This window comes from Schistocerca nitens, chromosome 2, assembly GCF_023898315.1.
Source record: "Schistocerca nitens isolate TAMUIC-IGC-003100 chromosome 2, iqSchNite1.1, whole genome shotgun sequence".
NCBI classification, from domain to species: Eukaryota; Metazoa; Arthropoda; class Insecta; order Orthoptera; family Acrididae; genus Schistocerca; species Schistocerca nitens.
Window position 1 is genome coordinate 450,544,567 of NC_064615.1, and position 25,996 is coordinate 450,570,562.

General features: G+C 42.2%; 1 protein-coding gene across 1 annotated transcript in view; it reads left to right on the top strand.

The window, feature by feature from the left end:
- LOC126235083 (juvenile hormone esterase-like) overlaps positions 1 to 25,996 on the top strand; it is a 173,798-nt gene that overhangs the window by 132,341 nt on the left and 15,461 nt on the right. Inside the window, exon 9 of the mRNA XM_049943816.1 lies at positions 16,215 to 16,365. Within this exon, the coding sequence (XP_049799773.1) occupies positions 16,215 to 16,365 (151 nt within the window). The remainder of the gene's footprint in view (positions 1 to 16,214; positions 16,366 to 25,996) is intronic.

Sequence of the window (25,996 nt, forward strand, 5' to 3'; positions counted from 1 at the left end):
GACGGATTTCCAGGATTCTTATCAAAACTGGCAGAGACGTTGGGATTTTCACTCCCAAGCGGGCTACTTTTAAGATTATGATGCAGGATGAAATCAAGGCAAGACATAGTAATTTAAATTAATACATTTCGGGAACATTTGGATACCACCTCGTACAGAATGATTAAAATTACTGGACGATTCCACGAGATCATATTTTCAAAATAATTGAATTATAAATACGTGACCTTACCGAAACCATTAAGAGGAAAGTTTTAAAAACTTTTATCATTCTTAAATGCAATCAGTGTAAGCCACATGGTGAAGGTGAATTACTCTCATTTTCATACGACGCCTCTGAGCGGGCTAGGTGTGATTTTCAGCTTACCAACAACGCGAAGAGCTGCAAACTTTGTCCTCGGCCAGACTATGCTCTAAGCAGCCATATTCGTGGAACAGTGAGATGCAGAGACGAGGAGGTAGTCTTTCAAAGTGGTACCATCAGTGAGCGCAAGAAGCTTAGGTCGAATCGAGAATATACGGAACTGCATAAGTAATTCCTCGAGCACGACTGGTCGATTAAACTTTTGTTCGGTAATCTTATTTAACACCCTAATTCCCTAGTAAAATAGAACGTATCCATCTCTATTCGTAACCATCACTACCTTTTTGTTTTGTTTTAACTGGTGACTGTGTCAATCATTCAGCTTCCTAGCGTTCTCCCCAACTCACCTTCAATATATTCCTTCTTGTTGATGGGTCTCGGATACGGATATAGGGATACTGGACGATGCGACATAACTCTGACAGGGTAGGCCGTCCCCAGTGCATGGCATGTGGTTGGTGTAATAGTTTCGTGCCTCAATATACCTACGAAGGCGTGATGAAAAATAGTGCATCCGAGTATTTTTAAGAGAACTCGGAAAGCTTTAAAGAATAGAAGCGTAATTAACATTCTAAATTATTATTCTTTGTGTCTACATATTTTCAGCCCTCTGCCGCTAGAGGATCCAGAATTGTAGCCTGTAACACGGCGGAGTATAACGCAACACAAAGTGCTGAGCGCTATTGACAAAGAATTTCAAATTGTTTCTGTATTTGTAGATTTCCAGAAGGCTTTTGACGCTGTACCTCACAGGCGGCGTGTAGTCAGATTACGTGCTTATGGGATATCGTCTCAGTTATGTGACTGGATTTGTGATTTCCTGTCCGAGAGGTCATAGTTCGTAGCAAGTGATTTCTGGCGTTCCTCAAGGTAGTGTTATAGGCTCTCTGCTGTTCCTTATTAATATAAACAGTTTAGAAGACAATCTGAGCAGTCATATTTGGTTGTTTGCAGATGATGATGATGTCGTTTATCATATAGTAAAACCATCAGAAGAACAAATCATATTGACAAATGATTTAGAAAAGATATCTGTTTGGTGCGAAAATTGGAAATTGACCCTAAATAATGAAAAGTGTAAGGTCATCCACATGAGTGCTGAAAGGAGTCCGTTAAACTTCAGTTACACGATAAATCAGTCATATCTAAAGGGCGTTAATTCAACTAAATGCCGGCCGAAGTGGCCGTGCGGTTAAAGGCGCCGCTGCAGTCTGGAGCCGCAAGACCGCTACGGTCGCAGGTTCGAATCCTGCCTCGGGCATGGATGTTTGTGATGTCCTTAGGTTAGTTAGGTTTAACTAGTTCTAAGTTATAGGGGACTAATGACCTCAGCAGTTGAGTCCCATAGTGCTCAGAGCCATTTGAACCATTTTTTTTTTCAACTAAATACTGAGGAATTACAATTACGAAGAACTTAATTTGGAAAGAACACGTAGAAAATGTTATGGGGAAGGCGAACCAAAGACTGCGTTTTGTTGGTAGAACACTTAGAAGATGCAACAAATCAACTAAAGAGACTGCCTACACTACGCTTGTCCGTCCTCTTTTGGAGTACTGCTGCGCGGTCTCTGGTCCTTAGCGGATAGGATTAACCGACTACACCGAGAAAGTTAAAAAAAAACAGCACGTTTTGTATTATCGAGAAACGGGGGGGGGGGCGAGGGGGGGGGGGGAGGGAGAGTGTCACTGACATGATACAGGATTTGGTACGGACATCATTTAAACAATTTCGTTGCGGCGAAATCTTCTCACGAAAGTTCAATCACCGACTTTCTCCTCCGAATGCAGTATATTTTGCTGATGCCAACCTACATAGGCATAAACGATCATTATATTAAAATAAAGGAATTCAGAGCTCGCACTGAAAGATCGTGTTTCCGTGCGCGCTTCGAGGTTGGAATAATTGGGAATTATTGTGGAGGTGGTTCGATGAACTCTCTGCCACCCACTTAAGCGTGATTTGCAGAGCACTTACGTAGATATACATGTACTTGTAGATGAATATGTATGTTTGTGCGTGAGAAACAGTGTGTTGCAACCATGTTTAGAATTCGAAAAGTTTGCTCATACGTGGAGCGCCCTCTCCTTCAGCTTGACCACGCCAGACCACACATGAGCGCTGTGAGATCTGCGACAATGCGAGGCCTTGGGTGCACTGTCATCGATCATCTCTCCACACAGTCCCGACTTAGCCCCGTGCGATTCTCATCTGTTTCCAGAACAACTTCGAGGACTTCATCTGTTAGTGATAAGCGGTGCAAGAGGAAAGATTGTGGCTCCGTCACAAAGTCAAACGTTCTATGGTGACGGTATCAGCAAACTGGTCTCTCGTTGGGAGAAATGCTTTCGTCGCCAGGTGACTATGTTGGGAAATAAATATGTAGACATGAAGACTCAAGATGTAGATGTTAATAACGTTTGGTTTAATTAAAATGTTTTAAGAGTTTTCCCACAAAAAATTATGAGGCTTTACTCTTCAGCACTCCTTCGTACATCTACATCTACACGACTACTGAAAAGTTCCCACTTAAGTGCCTAGAAGAGGGTTTTTTGAACCGCCTTCTGTTTCACTACCGTTCCACTCTCTATAAGTGCGTGGGAAAAATGGACACGTAAGTCTTTTCATATGATCTCTTTCTCCTATTTTATTACGATGATAATGTCTCCCGATGAGGGATGGCGGCAGTGGAATATTTTCTCATTCAGAGGAGAAAGTTGGTGATTGAAATGTCGTGAAAAGATCTGGCAGCAATGAAAAACACTTTTGTGTTAATAATTGCCACAGGAGCTCGCTTATTATATCAGTGACTCTCTCTCCCTTATCTCACGATAATAAGAAATTCACTGCCTTCTTTAGAATTTTTCGATGTCCTAAATACTTGACATAACCACGTCCTCTTCCGCTCGGGGAAACGTGCTCGGTTTTCACACACGTGCTCGGTTTTCATACAGCTTCGGTGTAACAACTTAATTGTCAGCGACTGTGATCTGCGCCGCTTCCTCTTCTCTTCATTACTGACGTCCATAAACTTTCAAGGTGTCGAATCTGTCCATTTTCTCATCTTTCCCAGTACTCCTGTTTTACGTCATTCATGAAATGTTGCACTAACCACAAGGCGTAAATGTCTCTGCTCCTCTTGTCAGTTGCACTCAGATATGACGCTTCCTGCGCGACTGGGAAATGTGTTGTGTGATGACTGCCTGTTACTCTCTGCTCGCCCGGTCCCCCAGCGTCGCTTTCCGTCTTCAAGTTACCTTCTTTTTCTCGCATTTCAACGTTGTTGGTCCGTCTATATTGACTTCCCAAACAAGTACAAAATCCTTGATTTGGCGGAGTCATAATAATCGCCGAACCAACATTTGTAGCTACACTCCTGGAAATGGAAATAAGAACACCGTGAATTCATTGTCCCAGGAAGGGGAAACTTTATTGACACATTCCTGGGGTCAGATACATCACATGATCACACTGACAGAACCACAGGCACATACACACAGGCAACAGAGCATGCACAATGTCGGCACTAGTACAGTGTATATCCACCTTTCGCAGCAATGCAGGCTGCTATTCTCCCATGGAGACGATCGTAGAGATGCTGGATGTAGTCCTGTGGAACGGCTTGCCATGCCACTTCCACCTGGCGCCTCAGTTGGACCAGCGTTCGTGCTGGACGTGCAGACCGCGTGAGACGACGCTTCATCCAGTCCCAAACATGCTCAATGGGGGACAGATCCGGAGATCTTGCTGGCCAGGGTAGTTGACTTACACCTTCTAGAGCACGTTGGGTGGCACGGGATACATGCGGACGTGCATTGTCCTGTTGGAACAGCAAGTTCCCTTGCCGGTCTAGGAATGGTAGAACGATGGGTTCGATGACGGTTTGGATGTACCGTGCACTATTCAGTGTCCCCTCGACGATCACCAGTGGTGTACGGCCAGTGTAGGAGATCGCTCCCCACACCATGATGCCGGGTGTTGGCCCTGTGTGCCTCGGTCGTATGCAGTCCTGATTGTGGCGCTCACCTGCACGGCGCCAAACACGCATACGACCATCATTGGCACCAAGGCAGAAGCGACTCTCATCGCTGAAGACGACACGTCTCCATTCGTCCCTCCATTCACGCCTGTCGCGACACCACTGGAGGCGGGCTGCACGATGTTGGGGCGTGAGCGGAAGACGGCCTAACGGTGTGCGGGACCGTAGCCCAGCTTCATGGAGACGGTTGCGAATGGTCCTCGCCGATACCCCAGGAGCAACAGTGTCCCTAATTTGCTGGGAAGTGGCGGTGCGGTCCCCTACGGCACTGCGTAGGATCCTACGGTCTTGGCGTGCATCCGTGCGTCGCTGCGGTCCGGTCCCAGGTCGACGGGCACGTGCACCTTCCGCCGACCACTGGCGACAACATCGATGTACTGTGGAGACCTCACGCCCCACGTGTTGAGCAATTCGGCGGTACGTCCACCCGGCCTCCCGCATGCCCACTATACGCCCTCGCTCAAAGTCCGTCAACTGCACATACGGTTCACGTCCACGCTGTCGCGGCATGCTACCAGTGTTAAAGACTGCGATGGAGCTCCGTATGCCACGGCAAACTGGCTGACACTGACGGCGGCGGTGCACAAATGCCGCGCAGCTAGCGCCATTCGACGGCCAACACCGCGGGTCCTGGTGTGTCCGCTGTGCCGTGCGTGTGATCATTGCTTGTACAGCCCTCTCGCAGTGTCCGGAGCAAGTATGGTGGTGTTCTTTTTTCCATTTCCAGGAGTGTATAAGAGTCGAAGAACATGAAAGAAGGAGCTGAGAAGGGAGTGAAACTGGGTTGTATACTATGAACGATGTTATTCATCCTATAATTGAGCAAGCTATGTAGAAAAACAGGCAGAACCATCGAGAAGACAACGTATCGCAGGGAAAGTCTAAGAGAGTAAAAACTAGGAATAAATTTTGAAACAGAATGAAAATTCAGGAAAAGAAGACGAAAATTTGCCACTGACCTTGTACTTCTGTTAACGATGACCGAAGATTCGGAAGATAACTTGAACGAAATCGATAGTACCTTGAAAAGTGGTTAAAAGATGAGGACCAAAAGAAGTAAACAAAATTAATGGAATGTAGGCGAATCAGATCAGGTGATACTAAGGCAATTAGATTAGGAGAGGGGAGGGTGTCACGAATATAATAGCTGAAAACAGAAAAAGTAAAAATGGTACAAAATGGAGACTTACCATAGCAAGAAATCATTTTCTGAAAATTAAAACTTGTTAACGTCAAATATAAATCACTGAAACTTTCATTGTGATGTCACTAGTGTAAGGCCTTGAGGCGTCATCAGTTCACGTAATGGTTAAGGCGACGGCTCACACAAAAAAAGTAAATGCGTATTCGAGGCCCGAAGTGGCACAGATTTTCGATTTCCACTACATATTCAATAATCTGTATATTCAGTGTATATGGAAGCTTTGTAGTGGTATAATTTCATGCCAGTGCGTCTTCATTGATAAAATGTGTGGAGGTCGGGGGGGGGGGGATATGAACTGCAGAAATAGACTAAGCTTGATCACAGTAAACTGGTTGAAGTGGCTGAAGTTTGCAGTACTTACGCAGAAATGAAGAATCTGTAACAGAACAGACTATCGTAAAGGCCTGCATCAAACGAGTCTTGTGACAGATAACCACAACAATAAGACCTTTGTACATTCATCTTAAAGGCAGATCGTGGTATGACAGTTGTCGCTATATCTTTATAAGTAAGGGGAGGAAGTTCGTTTCCTGGTCTGTTGTTATTGTTTTAGGCACTCCAAACTTCAATATCCAATTATTCACAAGAACTTGTGTCACTCTTGCTACCTGCTGATTTGACATTGAGACCTTTTCTGCGTATCATGAAAAATGATCTATGGTTGTATGTACCTATTCCCTGAAGGTGTTTTATTGAACGGAACTAAAACATCAATCCCAGAAATTCGAATGGTGCTAATGCTTCAGGCAATCTCTGCAATGGTACTCTTGTTCGACACAAATCCTCTCTCTGCGCACATTCTATGCAATTCTGCACATACTGGTTTACGCATGTCTGCCTATTCCTCCGTCAGTACCTTTCCATTACCCTCTTGTCGGTAGATCTACAACCTCCATGACCGGTTAAAATGAGATCATGAGCTGGGCGCTGATGACCCCGCTGTTTAGCGCCCGTAAACCACAAACACACACACACAGATCATGAGCTTCTTGTAGCACTCTATTCCTTAGCTTCGCTAGTACCACTACCCATGGTCCCCACTTGATTTCTGTGCATCACAACCCATCCTGAATACAAAACTGTGACTGCTTAAAATATTGATTACATTCATCATCCGCTCTTTGTGCTCCTTGCCATTCCTTATGATCATTACCCCAAATACGTAATACTGCTGCATTGCTACTTAAGCCATCAGCATCACCATGCTTCTTCCCAGGTTTATGTGTAACTTCGGAGTCAAATTCACGTAGTCTTACTGCCCATCGAGGCAACCTACTCGAAGGATCCTTTAACCCGAATAACCATTTTAACGAAGAATGAATTATTATTTTAAACTTTTTACCGTTCAGATAACATTTGAAACATGTAATTCCATAAATAAGGTTTAACATCTCTTTCTCTGTTGTGGAACAACTTCTTTCTGCAGAATTTAGTTGCCTTGATGGGTAAGCTACTGGATGTTCTACGTCTTCTACCTCTTGTAACAAATCATAGCCAAGTGCGTGATTTGGTGCATCACATGATAAAACAAATTGTCTATTAAAATCCGGAAATATCAAACTCAGACTTGATGTTTAAGCTTCTTTTAGCTCCTCAAAAGCAGGCTGGCACTCTTCTGGCGATAAAAATTTAGTTCCCTTTTTCAACAATTTTGTGTCAATGGTCTAGCGAAATCTGCAAATCCTTTTACAAACTGGCAGTAATAGTTCGTAATTCCAAGAATGGTTGCAGTTCCTTTACAAATTCTTGAAAAGGAAATTCAAGTACAGCTCTAATTAATCTTGAGTCCGTCTTAACCCCATCTTTACTTGTGATATGACCCAGGTATGCTACCTCTTCCATCACAAAATAATACTTTTCCATACTCCGTGTTAACTTTGTTACTTTTAACCTTAGGAATACTTCTCTTAGTCGCAACATAGGCTGTTCCATACCACTCCCAATTATGTAATCGAGACACACTAAGCATTGCTATGGTTTCAAACGTCTGAGTACTCCGTCCAGCAGCCTCTGAAACGTTGCACGTGCATTTTTCAATCCGAATGGCATTCTTCTTAATTGCGTGCCAGGAACGCTGTTTCCCGTCGATCCTGTGGGTCAGCCTCTATTAAGTGATAACCATTCTTCAGATCGATTGTTGAAAAATAATTGCATTGCCCTAAATGACCCAATGTTTCTGTGATGTTTGGCAAAGGGTAAGCACCCGTTATGGTTTTCGCATTTAGGTGTCTGTAATCACAAGAAAACCTATATTTTCATGTTCCATCCATTGGTTTTTTTTTTTAGCGCGACGACTATTCTTGGCCCCCATGGACTATTACTTTCTTCAATTATTACGTCTTTCAGCTGTTGGTCGATAAATTCCTTCAAAATTGTCTGCAAGTACCTAAGTATTCTGTATAGTTTGCGATAGACTCGTGGTTCATATTCTGTTGATATGTGGTGCTGTGTAACATACATGGCTGGTAATGGCCCTTCTGGAAAAAATTAATCCTTAAAAGTGCTTCACTTTCTTTTATAAAACAGTTTCAATGGTGTCCAGCTATTGTCCGGGGCTGACACCCCTCGTGTCCTATTCTTCTTCGCCGGCCGCTGTGGCCGAGCGGTTCTAGGCGCTACAGTCTGGAACCGCGCTACCGCTACGGTCGCAGGTTCGAATCCTGCCTCGGACATGGATGTGTGTGATGTCCTTAGGTTAGTTAGTTTTAAGTAGTTCTAAGTTCTAGGGGAGTGATGACCTCAGAAGTTACGTCCCATAGTGCTCATTTGAACCATTTGACCCTATTCTTCTTCCTCCAGGATGTTCATATTAGAGATTAACAACCCCTTTGTTAATACTATGTTATCTGCGCTATAATTATTTATAAAAACAGGTACCTTTTTTGGACCCCTTATTTATCGTATGCATACAATACCTCTTTTTAAGTAATCAACCTGCCTGATTCAATACTTCATTCTCTTCTAATGTTTCCACTACACACAAAGTTCCTAACTCCAAGCTAGACTCAACAGTGACCTAAAGTGATTTCCCAGTAGCCCTAGATTCACAGTTGCACAAATTAAGTTTTAGTGTGATCGTTCACAGTTCAATCGGTTTGTCTTTCGCAACAGAGACCCCTTGTGACATTGCAGCACTGGAAATGGCTTCACCTAATTGAAACATTTTTCCATCAGGTTCCACCGTATGTTTCTGATGATCGATTATGGCACAATGTTGAAATAAGAAATCTAATCCCAGTATCATGTAGCCTCAGTCACACGTGGCATAATCTCTACAGACTGTTTAAATTGAACTGTATCCAGCAAAAGTCTATGTCCGCCAATCCTAATGGTGTGACATCTTTATCCCCCACTCCATGCAATCTGTACCAGTGATAGGTCCCACTGCTTATGTTTCACCTGAACTCTACTGGCAACTGACACACGCGCCCCTGTGCCTAATAATATCGTGCAACCCTTTTTTCGTACTATTCCTCTTATCGCACAGTCCCACCTCTGCATATAGTTTTGTAGCACCCAGTCTCACTGGGAATAACCGCAGGTGGACCTGGGGTTCCCGTTGGTGTTTAAACCTTATCCCTTCCTGGTCCTCTACTTCTAAAAATATCATTTCCTCTTACTTTATTCACATCACCGTGAGACTGGCGACTCTTCTTCCACGCCTTAAACATTTTATATTATTTGCAAACACTGTACGTTTACCCTGCATTCCAGTTGACAAAGCAATCTCCTCACATTCTATAGCTAACTGCACTGCTGTGCGAAATATCCATCTGACTCCCTGACCGCACATCTCTTGACATTTCTACAAACAACCCTCTTAAGGAAGCATCGACCGCCCTCTGCTCAGATTCTTGCAAAATAATTTCATTAACTGCAGCATCCTGTCCTAATTCATAGATACATTCATTAATTTTACTTATCCCATTTGCAAATTGTTCCACAGTTTCGGTACTTTTTTAGTTACTGCCCCCAATGGTTCCCTGTAGTGCATGGCACTACCTCGTTCTCGTTTCGTATATCTCTAAATTAATCCCTCTTTAAATTCTTTGAATGTGTTGAGTCACTTAAGAGCTTCTGTATATCGTACGTAAGTTTTCGCTTCCCCTGTTAGTCTCAATTCTGCAACACCCAATAATACCTTATCAGCCCAAACTTCCATCTGAGCCAGATTTCAAAGGTCTCCCACGAAGGCCTACATATTCTCGGTTGCCTTACCAGAAACAGGAGAAATTAAACTTGCGACTTACAAATCTACACTCCGTTGTGACGATCGCAATTCTACCAACCCATGCAATTCTGTATTATCTGCTGTTAATTGTGCTACCTTTTCAAACAATATACATACTGCTTCCGGCTGTGACTCAAATTGCGTCTCTGGTTCCGCTTAGCTTTGTCTTTGACAATACTCATTTTGAAAACTAACATTCACAAAAAAAAAAGAAAACGAAATATATCAACCTAATTCTTGGGTCTAATCATGAGGCGTCTCGACTCCCGGCACTGCCTAGCCATGTACCCCCAACAATTACAAGTATAACATTTTACTGGAACGGAATTCGTTCATGGTTCCGAGTGAACCTCAAGACTACACTGTGCAAATCTAACAAGCACTAACTTTCCGTCATTCCCATTACCTTTAAAATTAGGCAAATTCACTCGTTCTGAACACGCAATAAAATCTACTTTACAAAATCCTCGACAGTCAAACTTCTTCTCCATGACCACAATATATATATATATTTTTTTTTTTTACTCATTGTACTGTAGGCTGTAGGTTCAGACATTTCTCTAAGAAGGCAACGTTAATGTTCTGACACAAGTGTTGAATGACCATTGGTTGTCACACATGGAGAGTGAAAGGAGACATCAGGATGATAGTAGATTTGTTCAATTAATTTGCCTATTCTGACCCTCAGTTGTAGTACATCATAAATGGCTTGTTGGAGGCGTCCAGTCGCCTCTCACGCGAAACCATAGACGTCTGGCCGAGTGTGGTGGCAGTCTAATGCCACTGTCAGCAGTGTCTGCGGCTGCGAACATGATGACAGTGTGGTGGCGCAGCTGACGATGGCCATCAACTTCCTCCAGCGAATGGGCGGCTCCCTTATGACTCAGGACAGGCTGCTCTGTCTTGTGGTTAAACAACGGACCCGGTATTGCATTCCGGGAGGTCGCTCCGGGTGTCACAGGCTCGTGGTGTAGGCTGTGATACTGAGACAAGAATCATTTAATACACAGATAACTGAGTACTTATACGCTCCAGACTATGTTCATTTACGGCTTAAGACATGTACTCTACATACTTCCACGGTGGCAAGTGAGGAAAGGCTTCTGTCCTTCTGCTAACGTATTGCAGTGTCGACTGTTGCTATACTGCACCCATCTGGCTCTGCTTTGCAACGCCAGTTTTTTTCGGCAGTGTTTTGCTTTGCAATGCATAACACACTCCCCCGTCTGTGGCTGGCTCTGTTGCAACTCACTTCCGCTCTGCCGTAGTTTTTGTCCAAATATGGTCGATCGACTATATCAGCTTCAGGCCCCTCGATGACACCATGTGGACAGCAGATAATCATCGCTATGCACTGCCGGGAAAAAAAGGCAACATCCACAAGGACTGTGTCCCTGGGCACCAGGGGGGGAAGGGGTGCGTTGGATACTGAGAGTTTGGGTATTAGTGATTCATTTGTCACTGTCATTGACGATCAGATGTCGATCAGGAAGCCTGTCCGTTTTAACTATGCAGGCAGTAACTGTGTTGAGCTTAAAGATGAACAGTGTTTGCAACATTCATTCTAGGGTAAACCATGTGCACCAACGTGTACGTGCTTCCTGTTGAAAAGCTACAGCCATATGAACGGGATGACATTTTGGCCTGCGGGAGACTGGATGGACGCTTCGATGGGTTGCTGCCCATGATGGGCACTATGCATCGGTATTGCGCCGTTGCTTCCAACAGTGTTATGTGAAACATTCCCTCAGCTACAGACCAGGTTCTGGACGTCCAGTTAATACAGACGCATGACAAGATAGACGCAATGCGCGACAGCAGCGGCCGACCGCAGGACGAAATGCAGGCAGATGTCGCCCCTGCTACGTCACCAGGCGCCACTGGGAACCTTCTGCTTGCAGCAGAATTAGAATCACTTGCGCGTCTGCTCAAGCTGCCACTGACACCACGGCGACGCCAAAATCTTCTATGGAGACGTGAAAGAGTCGACTGAAGCTCAGAATGGCGATCTGTTGTCTTCAGTGATGAGAATAGGTTGTGTCTGCATGTGAAAGACGGATGTACACATGTCTGGCGTAAACCTGGTGAGCTGCCTGTTCCAGACTGCATCCGTCCACAGCACACAGGTCCCATCCCACGCTTCGTGGTGTGGTGGGCAGTCAGTACAGCTAGCACTCACATCTGGTGTTTCTGCATGGTAAAGTTACCAGTCCCGCTACATTTCACGGGTTGTTATCGCCGTAATACTGCCTTTTCCGGTACAGGAACGTGGTCTGCTCTTACAGCAAGACATCGCACATCCACATACGACTTCTGTGGCGCAGCGTGCTCTCCGTGGTGTACAACAGCTGTCCTGGCCAGCAAGGTCACCAGATCTCTCGCCAGCTGAACACAAATGGGACATGGTGAACTGCGTGGTGACTCGTTCTCCAGGGACTTTTAAGAATTATTGCCGAATTGCAACAAAAGGCACAAGCTGCTTGGCACAACCGGTCACAGGATCTACTGTGTACTGACGCGACACTTTGGGCGTCCTTTACTGTAACAGCGGTGTTTCATTTGGTCGGAATTTGTTTTCACATACTCGTACAATGATTAATTACCTGCACCTCACTTGTCAATAAAATGACCTTGTTACTGAGGGTATCGCTTTTTCTTCCAGCAATGTACATCTCATAGAGTGTACAAAATGTCGGTGTCCGCTGAGATGAACCTTCTGTCCTAACATAGTGTGATCGGGCACCTCGTTAAACGACCTCCATTGTTTCTTTCCATAACATATGCAAGTATTTTCCTCTCAGTTAACACTTAAAAAGCTTGATAATTACTGCACAAATACCTTAATATGCGACTATGATACAAGATCTCGACCGAATAAATACGCCAAGGAAGAATACACATAAATGTAAAAACAGTATTTGTACTAAGGAATAAATTTTATAACAAATTACCTAAAGAGTTGAAAGATATTTCTAAAAACAAACTTCTTTAAAAAGATAGTCAAAAATACATATTAATCTTTAACTTATGTATAGTAAAGGGTTATTTAGCCCTTTCAGCCTAGTGATGCATATGGTTCAAATGGCTCTGAGCACTATGGGACTTAACATCTGAGGTCATCAGTCCCCTAGAACTTAGAACTACTTAAACCTAACTAACCTAAGGACATCACACACATCCATGCCCGAGGCAGGATTCAAACCTACGACCGTAGCGATGATGCATATGACATCATCATATTAACAGCTCCTCAAGACCAGGCTATTCTTCCAAAGATTGTAAAGAACATTGCAGGACTCTCCAGAATCATTGTGATTAGACTGGTTACCGTGAATTCGATAAAACAGATAGCATCAGGCTGAATTGCATTGAAAAACGTAGTGTTGCATGGTGTCTAAGCTATAGTACATGTAGCAGGACTTTCAAAATATCGTATCAAGGCAAAAGAAGCAAATAATTTGAAAATTATTATTGAAGGTGTAAATTAACTAGTAGACGGTTTGAAAATTGTCAATTTTGTTAAATTGTTACTTGGAAGTCATTGGGAATTTGTTATGATATCTAACGCAGTACACTATAATATACTAACTGATCATATTTATATTTTAATATAATTTACCAGTATTTTCCTGCTTTAGTTCAAATGGTTCAAATGGCTCTGAGCACTATGGGACTCAACTGCTGTGGTCATTAGTCCCCTATAACTTAGAACTACTTAAACCGAACTAACCTAAGGACATTACACACATCCATGCCCGAGGCAGGATTCGAACCTGCGACCGTAGCAGTCGCACGGTTCCGGACTGCGCGCCTAGAACCGCGAGGTAGTCCAAATATCTTGCTTGGTTACTAGATGATTCGCAACGATAAATCACCTTCAGTGGAATAAATATTGTTACTCCTCAAAGGTGATTTACCTGATTTGGACCTTGATATGTTTGATGTGGAGAAAGATACTGAAACCGCTAAGCGGCAGGCCCGTATTGAGTCAGATACACGGTTTGTTCAAGGGCTGGGTCTCGATATGGTTGAAATTCTGGACACCTAAGGCAATGTTGAAGATGATATTCCCTTGGCTTCGAGGTAGTTACTTGTTTGTCCCAACTGTGAAGCACATCATTCGGCTCAGAGAATTCAATGCAAGAGACGCCGGGAGCTACGATGGAGAATGAAGGACGTCTAAGGAGTGGCTACATCATGTACCGCAATTTTCTCTGACCCTTCAAAAGATGAACTGTCACCTTTAAATAAAATCTATACTGTACACAGAAAACTGGTGCATCTTTGGATACAAATGTTCGTGAAACGGAAAAGTATCTTGGGATACACACCCTTTCAGGTGTTGTGAAAAAGCCTAGATATGGAATGTACTGGCCAGAGGCTACAAGATTTCCTCCAATAGCTGACTCCTTGCTTAGGAATAGGTTTGATAAGCTAAGAATTATTTACAAGTGAACGACAACACTGCAATCAAACAAAGAGAAGCTCCTGATTGTGACAAGTTTTCAGAGGTGTGACAATTTGTTGACAAAATCAAACAAAAATTTTCACTTATTGAACCTGAGTATAATTCAGTGGACGAATTAATCATTCCTTTCAAAGGTCGTTCATTCCTGACATAATATATAAAAAATGAACTGCGCAAATGGGGTATAAAAGTTTTTGCCCGTAGAATTGTGTACGATTTTGAAATATACCGAGGTAAACGAACCATACCTAAAGAAGCTGATCTTGGTATAAGTGATGTAGTGATAAGGCTTGTAGAAGGACAATATGAAGCGTTTACGGACAATTGGTTCACCTGTTACAACCTTATTTCTGTCGTGGAAAACTATGGAATGTCGGATGTTGCCAATGTCAGCTCCACAACACCTCAAGATTGCAATCCAAAAATGGACAGAGAGCTGAAAAAGCAGGGACGAGGATCAAATGATTACAGAACTGAAACAGAAAGGAACATCATAGCGCTGAAATGGTATAAGAAGTCTGGCGTCCTTGCATCGTCACACAAAGTAATAAATCCAGTCGCATCTGTGAAACATTGGGCAGTGACCGACCGAAAATATTTTGATGTTGCATGGCCAGACGTTGTTACAGAATGGAAGTGCTATATGGGTGGAGTTGACTTAAACGCATGCTGATTATTATGTATAGGAGTTATGTTGGCGTGAATACATTTTATCGAAGAATGATACTCCATCTCATTGATATGTGTGTCGTGTATGCATGGCTCCTACATTGTCGATATTGCAGACAAAGAGGAATTGTGGTTCTGTGCTCACAGTGATAGATTACAAATGGGAAGGTTTGGGTTCAAATCTCCTGCGTACCCAATATTTCTTTACACAAAATTACGAACTGTCCGTCCGGTCATGGACGTGTTTTCGTTGTATTCAAATTTGTGTACGTGTCGTAGAGTAATGTCCGCATGCAACAACGACGTGTAACAAAGGGACCTCCAGACGTACGTACCTCCTATTTCTTCTACACAGGTACCACATGTAATGCCGCTTGCGTTCCGTTTTGTGAGTTTTGACTCTCGAATTCCTTTGTTGTAACATAGTTCACATCCGTTAATTTGTTGTTTTCATTTCGGTGAGAGGTCTATGCGACGTCTCGCCTGTTCTCACTACTCATCACCGAATATGAGTCATGTGCTAAGAATATGTTACCCTCGCAAGCAAATACATAGTTCACATCCGTTAATTTGTTGTTTTCATTTCGGTGAGAGGTCTATGCGGCGTCTCGCCTGCTCTCACTACTCATCACCGAATATGAGTCATGTGCTAAGAATATGTTAACCTCGCAAGCAAATACAAAGAAACCCAAATGAATTAAGTTTGGAGACCTTACTTTTGCTTTATATATTTCATCAGGATTTATTGGATGCATTAACTAACCATAAATCGATTATATGTCTTAGTTTTAATGTTTTCAACTGTGAGTAAGTAATCTAGATGCCTAAACCAGTGCACTACTTAGATGCATAAATGAGATATTAAAGAAAACTATTGTTAATACTTCACCTCCATAATATATTTATAATCTAAAATGTATTTCTAAGTGTAAACATACATGTTTTCACTTAAAAAAATCTCGTTAGTTTTGCGGTTTTTAGCATGCGGTGTATTACCCATAGCATAAGGAATAGACGCCGCAATGTAAAGATGTTATCATGGTCAAATATTATTTTTAAATGTTACATTGAAAAGGTCCACAGAATTTTATGAATGGACAACTGGTGCGTTTAGTTGTTACAAAAAAAGTTTTGCTTAAAGTGCGCCATGGTACATACGCGATTTTGAAAATGTGCGCCATCTCTCCTGGATTTCCCCTGTAATAGAGAATTACTGAGGTGAGCATCTTTTTTGCCTACAGATGATGACCGACGCCCTCTTCTTCGACGGCATCCAGGAAACCGTCGAGTTGTTCGCCGCTTCATCGAGTTCTCCAATATACGAATACCTCTTTGAGGTCGACGGAGAGCGAAACTTGCTGAAGAGACTGATGTTCAACGCAAAGAAAGCAGGTCATTTCTTGATGCCTTCAAACTCGTGACAATTCTGTTTTCAATTCAAGGAATCCTTGTACACAGTAGAAAATCATATGAGCTGCTGCGCTGTGCTGGAAAACGGAATACCTGCAAGCATAGGTTAGGATTCCTCATCGTGGGACTTTATTGCTGATAAGGGAATAGTCCGACCTGTCGTGTCGAAATCTTGAGAGTTACTAAAAACTAATGGAGCATCTTACATTTGCGCACATTATGTGTGTGAGACTTGCTGACGGATAGCCCTGAATTTTCGCTCTTCACGACACCTTGATTTTTCAGTACTTTGTTATGCTAAAGGCTGAATTCTCCGATTGAAAATAGTAAAATATTATTAAATTTATTTAGATAAGTACAACATATATGTCATGTACAACTTTCTTAATTTGTTAGGAGACAGCACAATAAATATAATGCAGTAACGGACGAAACTTGACAGCCATGTCAGCCACAAACATAATTCGACGATTTTACGCAAAACGAACTGTCAATGAGTCTGTATATGTCGCTAATTGTTTCCTGTTAATGTCCTGTAAAGTGCCTTCGACTGACGAGCTAATCTATGTGCATCGCATCACATAGAATCTGAAACGTGCGCCCTTCTTTGTCAGGGCAAGTTCGAATCACTGCACACAATGATACAAAAATCTTGTTCTCTGACAAAGAATCTAAATAGATAAAAGCGATTTGCTCCCATAAAACAGAAGAGTGAGATGAATGGAAACAGATATCTAATTCACTAAAATTCGTTGAGTATACCATCAGATTTTTGCACAGAACATTTTGCTTTTGAACATGTGGCCCAATTTTCCGGCCGACTATTGAAGATAACCGTATTCATTCATTAGTGAGTGTGAGTGTGCAGACATGTTCTGGACTTCTCCCCTTTGGTTGCCACCTTTCTTGTAGCGCGCATGTCTTTTTTGAAAATTATATTCTTCTGCATTATGTAGGTGAGATTTTAGTGAACCATACGTTTTGTTCTTCGCATCTGGAACAAAAGCTTCGATCGTTTTGGTTTAAATTTCTTTTCTGATTTTAAGTATAAATTTATCTTCGTAGATCCAATTTTATGTTGTTTCTAAATTTTTCGCACCTATATCTTTGGCGATATCGAAGGTCTAGTCACGTATCACAATATCGTTGGCTCTTCACGTGCCTCAAAAAAGACGAATTATTATTTCCCTTAAATGCTTACATCCATCTAAACCTTCATTTCTACGGGTGTAAAATTCATATTTAGAACACATGGAACTCCACTTACCACTTACATATCATCTGCATTCAATCAATGCACTATACAGTACAATCTTTCAAAAAATATATATGAATAATTTGAATGTTCCTTTAAAAAACCACGTTGTGGCACATCAGATAATATTCAAGTGTATTTTCTGTTGGTGGTGTCAGCTAGCGTCAGTTGTAGGTCTCCACAGCGAGTAGAAAATCATTCACACGGCTCCCTGTGAACTCTACTCTGCAAGATTATACATTACACAGAATATTTTTAAGGCCGGTGTATTTCAAATAAATACCTGAAATTAAAAGAAAGAAAGATAAAAAAATCTTGTTCACTTTAGTTTTTAACACAGTCTCGAAGTAATATTATTTCAAGGTAGAAAGGAATTAATGACATTATCTGCCAACGAGCACTGATCAACGAGGAAAGTTGAAAATTACTGGCAAACCTGGGCCTCCTACTTATTGGGCAGATGTGCTGGCCACTGCGCCATCCACACACAGTACTGATAGCAGCTTTATGGACTGCCCTAGACGCCTCCCATCAGACCTGTTGAGACTTTGGGTCCGACTTTGGCGAGGTAGGATAGTCCATCCAGTTGCGATCAGCACTGTTCAGGGTGGCGCAGTGGTCAGCGCATCTGCCCAATAAGCAGAAGGCCCAGGTTCGAATGCAGGTTTGTCTGTAATTTTCAACTTTCCCCATTGATTTAAATCAAAGCCCACCAGCAGTTAATGTCATTAACTCCTTTGTGCTTTGGTTCATAATGGCTGCGAGATGAAAATTGTGTCTGCTCTTTAGGAGATGTCCGAAAGAACAGACATCACATATACAGGTTGAACATTAATAAGACCGACAAACACCAGGGACGGATTCCTGCCTGGAAATGGAGGTAGACGGTCCTACGAACTTGGGTCTGGAAATGCATCGTTGGCTCGTTAGATGGCGCCGACGAATGACATTTCCTCTGGCCACGTGTGGTGTGTTCTATGTTGTGTTGCAGGCTGTATTATTGACGCAGCATACTGTAGGCAGCAGAATGTCGGGAACAAGCCAAGATGGTGTTTGTGTACGGTCAATCAGATGGAAACGGTCTAGAGACAGCACGACTATACCAACGACATAATACAACATTTCAAGCCCATTCTGGGCGTTTGTATAATCATGTATCTTTTCAGACAGACGAACGTGCAGGGAGGCGGCAGATTCAGCGTGCACCAGATTTGGAGGACCAGGTTCTATAGGATACTGATGCGAGCCCTAGTACAAGTGAAACGTCCAGAAAAATTAATGAATTACTGTGCTGATAAATCTCTTACATTATTTGATTTTCAAACAGCTGAGCAAACCTGAACGTACCCAGACATTTCGCTCTTTACCCACTCTCATCAACACTAAACTGACACACAATATTTGTAGCCCAACGCAATCTGACTTTCAATAATCCCTACAAAAGAATGGCCCTGACTAACATTAACCTATACCTTTCACAAATCACTTACCTCACAAAAATCTTCGTTACTCGAACTACTGCAATACAGCGAGCGCAGCTACTGCCAGCTAAATAAAAGATTCAAACTACCGAAGGCACTAACTACTGATAGGCATAGTTAGCAAATGAAAGATTTTGAAAGAGAACAAACAATGTATACCTTAATAGTGTTCAAAAGTCATTATATATATATATATATATATATATATATATATATATATATATATATATATATATATATATATATCAGTCCATGATGTCCAATATTACAAATTTACTCTTTCTGATGGACACACGTCCAGATCGTCCGCTCTCAAAATTCCGCCATCTCTCTCCCCACATCCACCACTGCTGGCGGCTCACTTCCAACTGCGCAACGCTACGCGCTGTTAACATCCAGCTGCCCAACACTACAATGGCAGACAACAATGCGAACTAGCCACAGACTGCACACAGCACAGCCAGTGATTTTCATACAGAGCGCTACGTGGCGTTACCAATAAGAAAACCTAAACAGCCTACTTACACAAGCTTCAGGCAAGCTGCCCACCGATGTGAGCCAAAGTACGATTAAGTGTCCTGAATGACAACCGCTACTACCTCCATGACCTGCTACGAGAGCAAGGATTATCAGCAGAGGTCAGAGGAACTTTCATTCGCCAGCGCCATCTACCGTGGCAACGATGCAGTTCTGGACACACGTACATACGACCTTTTTTCCTCGATTTCCAATCAGGAATCAGTCCCTGCAGTTTGTCGGTTTTATTAACGTTCACTCTGTATAATATTCTTCTGCAATGAGCATTGTGATGACAGTGAAATTTCCGCACATTCTCGACCATGATTGCAACGCTTACTAAAACAACTGCCGCGGGTTCCTAGCGTGCGCCACGTCGATAAATGAGTTACGTTTCTGAGGGATGGGGGGTGTGGAGGGATGACTTACAGTAAGAGTACGTATAGGCAGTTAACTTTTGGACTGGTACACTAATAAATTTAAACTAAAAGTATCAAAATAAATACGATTGGTTTCCACGTGGCATGACGGACCTCTCCCCTGTGAGCACGATTTACCTATCACAGAATCAGGAAGGTCGTTTTCTACATGGAAGGCCTTACAATTGTGAACTCAGAAACGTAAGGAGCATCACTTTAATGACGTTATCATTGGGTATTCAAAGAGCTTCATAATTAACGGTGCATTCTACCGTACATAAGACATCATCTGAGAGGTAACTACTTAAGTACAGCAATGACCCACAGGAATTATTTGCATGCCGGCTTTGGTTCTTTTTGCGATATGCAATTCAGGTTGCTTTGTGTTGCAAACAATGGCACCCGCAGAAAGGTCGGTTCCGTGTGAGTGAATTTTGAGAGCAATGCCAAAAGACTTACGATTTCTATTTTAAGTACCGTCCTTGGCGCCTCACGGATGCGCCGCGGTGCAGTATTTACCAATCTTTTTGTGCCTTCGATGAAACAAATTGCATCGCCGAGGCAAACGAGCTATTTTTTCGTTTCTTTTAGATTTCATTGTGTTTAATCATAGCGCTGTTCAATACTACATTGAGTACAGCTTACACGCAGATTGTTCTAGCCGTCTTTCAATCAACATTTCAGTTAGCGTTAAACTGATATGCATCAGAGACTAGCTGTAGACTCACTTTGGCGAGCCGGCCGCTGTGGTCGAGCGGTTCTAGGCCCTTCATTCCGAAACCACGCGGCTGCTACGGTCGCAGGTTCGAATCCTGCCTTGGGCATGGATGTGTGCGATGTCCTTAGGTTAGTTAGGTTTAAGTAGTTCTAAGTCTAGGGGACTGATGACCTCAGATGTTGGGCCCCATAGTGCATAGAGCCATTTGAGCCATCACTTTGGCGAAAATTAGGTATTATTGTGAAGACTTGAAATTTGTTTTTGGATTCAGACAATAAAGGATTTTTTTAAAGAAATAACGATGTGCTGTGTGATTCGAAACACGTTGTTATTTCGTACTGAGGACGCTATCAAAGTGTTACTGCGGTTCTCACAGCTGGGCTGCGACGGTGTGAGTAGTCACTCCATTGTTGTCATTGCTGGAGGACGCTGAGGAGCCAGTTTCTGTTCAACTGCGCCCCATACGATTAAATAAATTGTCTGCCTTCATCCTGTTGGACAAACACGATACGTGCATTCTGTAGGGTGTGATTTCCGCGTCAATAATTTTGTCGAGGATGTAATATAGCCGTGATCAGAGCTGCTCAATCAGAATCTCTGAGCACAGTCTCACAAGCAAACATAAAATACTGTCCGACTAAACAAAAGTTTTGTCCCGGACTGCTACATAATGGGAACATGCAGTTAAAGAGGCTGTAGGAATAAGAATGTGCGACAGGAACTTCAGTCGTGACAACTGATATAATTTGAGTGGTGTATGAAAGCGCGCTGTCGATACAGAGATATTCGTCGCAATGTTTACACTACTACGGTAGCGGTAGCGCCAGCAGCGCAGACGTTGATACCATCTGCGGCAGCGTTACGTAATTACGGACCAATCAGAAGTCGTTTATGGACCATATAAGGTCACCACAGCAGCAGTTAGACCATCAGTTGCTCCTGACAAAGACGATCGAGTTAATCGTCGAAAGCTTGAGATTCTGCCCTGAATTGACGAGGCAAGAAATCAGAGAATGTTTTATGCTACACGTGTAAGCTGACTGTCAAATGTCTATCTGTATGAGGGTGTCTTTCCGACGGAGTGCGAAGATAATCAGCAGTAGGTAGGAACGAGAAATTGGACGCTATTTGTCCCTTGCACACCTCTGGCGCCAGGGCTTATTTATGAGACACGTTAGATCTCCCCCTCCTCATTCTGCTTACTTCATTCAGTTTGCTCTGAGCTATGCACAGTTGGGGTACACAAAGAGGGCATCTAGGCGCCGTGCTTGACTTGATCTGGATTTTTATTTCGCACGTATCGAGTAAAACCACTAGAAGTAAATAATTCATTTCAAAATTATTAGAAACCATTACAACAGCCAAGATCGCATAAAATATTTTTTTTTAAATTTAAGACAACCATTTCAAAAGAGCATGCTATCATCTTCATCTCTTAAAGTCTTTTGTTGTGTAATATCTTCATTGACGCTGACCATGTAAACATGTTCTAAAAAAGATTATTTTAAGACCTGGAGATGACTCCATAGTCTGTTGAATCCGGTTGCCTTAAACAAAGAAAAAATATTTTATGCGGTCTTGTCTGTTGAATGGCTTTAACAATTAAACAGATCGCCCTTCAGTTCTCTCAAAATAAGAAAATTAAATGATTTCAAAATACATAAGAAACTATCAGCCTCAATTGCGGTAATGAAACAAATCTTTACCTAGGTTTCAGCCCAAATAATTGAGCCTTCTTCAGAAGATATACCTGAATCTATAATTTGTCTAAGAGGGCGTAGTCTAGAAATAAAACTAAAACAGCCTGAATAGGCGTAGTCACATTTTAAAAATGCAGTACATAAGTACTAAGTCAACATCAACACTTAAGCTCTAGCGCGCGCGCCTCGTCTCCATGGACACCGTGCGGTGGGCCTTGGGAGCTCACGTGAAACTAAGTAGGACTAAATCACGCGCTGCAAATCAACATGGAGGGGAACATTGCACATGTCTAACTGAGACCATGACTGTCAAAAATAAAGGACCAACGTGGTTATATCTTAAAACAAATAACTTATAGAAAGGTTGAAAATCTTAAACGAAAGCCTGTGCACTAGGTTATGACTAAAATGTAACAAACTATGCATCGATTTATACAAGTTCGAACACACTACCCCGACTTACACTATTAGAATACATCGGCCCTTTCACAACGAATGCTGCATAACGCATCCATCGTTATTAATGAAAGATGAAATAGGACATAAAACAGCGAAACTGCAGTATGTAAACGCCATAATGCAATAATCTCGGTTAACCTGTACATAGATGGTCGAGTAGGTGTTATATCAGTTGATTTATATATACTTCTTATTGCTGACACGCACTGAATGAAGAATATTATCAAGATTAATATTTTATCTTATTACTAAAAATAACGCGTGAGTGAACGAACAACGCCACTTCACCGCCATGTAAAAGCAAATGACCAACATAGGTCAAATTATGTTTTACGTGTAAAAATATGGTAATTGCACGTCCGTTCACGCAATTACCATATCAAGTTAAGTCTTAGTGTTGACTTAGTATTTATGTACCGCATTTTTAAAATGTGACTACTCCTATTCAGGCTGTTTTAGTTTTATTTCTAAACCATGCCCTCTTAGACAAATTATAGATTCAGGTATATCTTCTGAAGAAGGCTCAATTATTTGGGTTGAAACCGAGGTAAAGGTTAGTCTCATTAAAGCAATCGAGGCTGATAGTTTCTTATATATTAGATTATCACGATTGCTGACTGTGCTGCAAAGTTGAAAGTACAAAAATCATTTCAAAATGCCTTTCAACACAGTAGCACTCCTCTACGTTGATAAATTTTGCGAGCATTGAAGAGCGACCACGAAGAAGACGCCAGCAGCTGTAGGGAGAATCCGCCACCAGCTACAGTCGACGTAACCCAGCCAGCAGTGCGTTCTGGCTGTGCCTGACACGTTCGCATTCCTTCTCACTCACTTTACTCATATTTTTGCAGTAGCTGCGTTATACGGTTCTGCATTAACTGGACAGTGTTCACATGCAACAAGGAATTGGGCAGAGTAAGTCGGTTACAAGTTTTCAGGCTCTCATAATAATCTTTATTTTAATATTTAAACTTCATGATTGCAACTCGCAATTTACCTCTAGTCACTTATTAGAACAGGCTTTATTAATAGTGAAAACGAGTTTAGTAATTGGTACGCGGATGATTAAATTTGGAAACTTGCTATAAATGTACGCGAACTATTAAATGATTTAATTAAGATGTAAATTGCTTAGGGATTTCAACTCTCGTTTTCAAATGACAAAAAGGTCACTTTACAACCAATGGTTTATGTAACAGTTTATACCGAGAGCTGAAATTTTGAAATTAGTCCTGTCATTGATAAATGGTTTGACTATGTCTGTTTAGAGTAAGTTCATATCAAGTTTGTACATTTATTATACTGGAAGTTTCATGTCAGGTCACTGTCTGAAGAATTGTGACTTTTTGTACATCATGTTGTGGCAAGATGGGAAGCCCTTACACATTCTCCGTACAATCCCCAACTCTCCCTGTGTGATTTCTACATTCTTGGAGCCATAAAGAAAGACATTCGTGCCGTCGATTTGCTTCGGACGATGCCGTGCACGTCTGGTAATCGTAGTTCCGTAGGTAACTGCAAGCATTATTCCATGAAAGAACTGGTGGTCTTGTATCAGAAGGAGATAGACCTATTAACACTAGTAGTGATTACTTTTGAAATGTGTTTGGTTAGTTTTTTTCCAACTATGTCGTTTTCATATAACTGTACCTTATATAAGCGACGATCAAAACGTTTTCGTTCGAGAGCATTCCTGCAACGTAGTGCGATACGTTGCAGGTATGTAAGCAGCGACGTGTAGGCAAGGGATTAGAGCAGCATTCGTGTCATTCCGACGTGGGTACGGTGAATGCGGAAATGTGATGTACGGCGTCATAATTACCATGTGCGTCCAAACAGGATGGAGAATGAAGAATGTGTATAGGGCAGCACGTATGTCGAAATCACCGTTGTGGATGGTTGTGGAATGGTGCGCCAAGCATTCATGCTACTTCATGATAAAGCAAATGTCGTAGATGTTACGGGAACTCAAGACGGAGACACTGCACCATCTGCTCGATAGTACCGTTCTCTCCCCCATACGATTTAGGTCTCTTAAAAATGACGATGATTGCAGCTTAAGGGTACGGACTTCTTCACGCAGCAGGACACTGTTTTACCAAACGTGTATCTCCAACCTGGTGCGTTGGTGGGGCAATTGCTTCATTGCTCAGGACGAATTTGTATGACTGGCGTGTCGATTCTGGAGTGTACAGCTTTCTAACGGGAACTTTTTGATCGCCACTTACTTTTTCCTTACCGACACTTGCCTGCAACGCCAGCAGGCGGCATCGAGTCTTGCGGTGGACAGTGGTCGTAGTGTTTTACTCATAAGTATAAATTCCATGTGGGCTGTTAAATTATTGTTGATGTTGTGGCCTTCAGTCCAAAGACTGGTTTGATGCAGCTCTGCATGCTACTCTTTCCTGAGCAAGTCACTTCATCTCCGACTACCTACTGCAACCCTCATCCTTTTGAATCTGTTTACCGTATTCGTCTCTTTGTCTCCCCTACAATTATGACCCGTCACACTTCCCTTTAATACTAACTTGGTAATCCCCTGATGTTTCAGAATGTGTTCTGTCAACCAATCCCTTCATTTAGTCAGGTTGTGCAACGAATTTTTTTGTTTCCCCAATTCTAGTCAGTGCCTCTTCATTACTTACATGATCTACTCTTCTAATCTTCAGCATTCTCCCCTAGCACCACGTTCCAAAAGCTTCTATTCTCTTCTTGTCTATACTGTTTATCGTCCATGTTTTACTTCTCTAAATGGCTACACTCCAGACAAATATCTTCAGAAAAGACTTACTATCGCTAAACTTTATATTCGATGTTAACAAGTTTCTTTTCTTCAGAAAAACCTTTCTTGCCATTGTCAGCCTACAATTTGTGTCCTATCTACTTCGACCATCATCGTTATTTTGCTGCCCATATAACAAAACGTATCTGTTACTTTAAATGTTTCATTTCTTGATCTAATTCACTCATCATTACCTGATTTACTTATAATTCAACTACATTCCATTATCCTTGTCTTGCGTTTCGTTGATGTTCATCTTGTACCCTCCTTTCAAGACAATGTC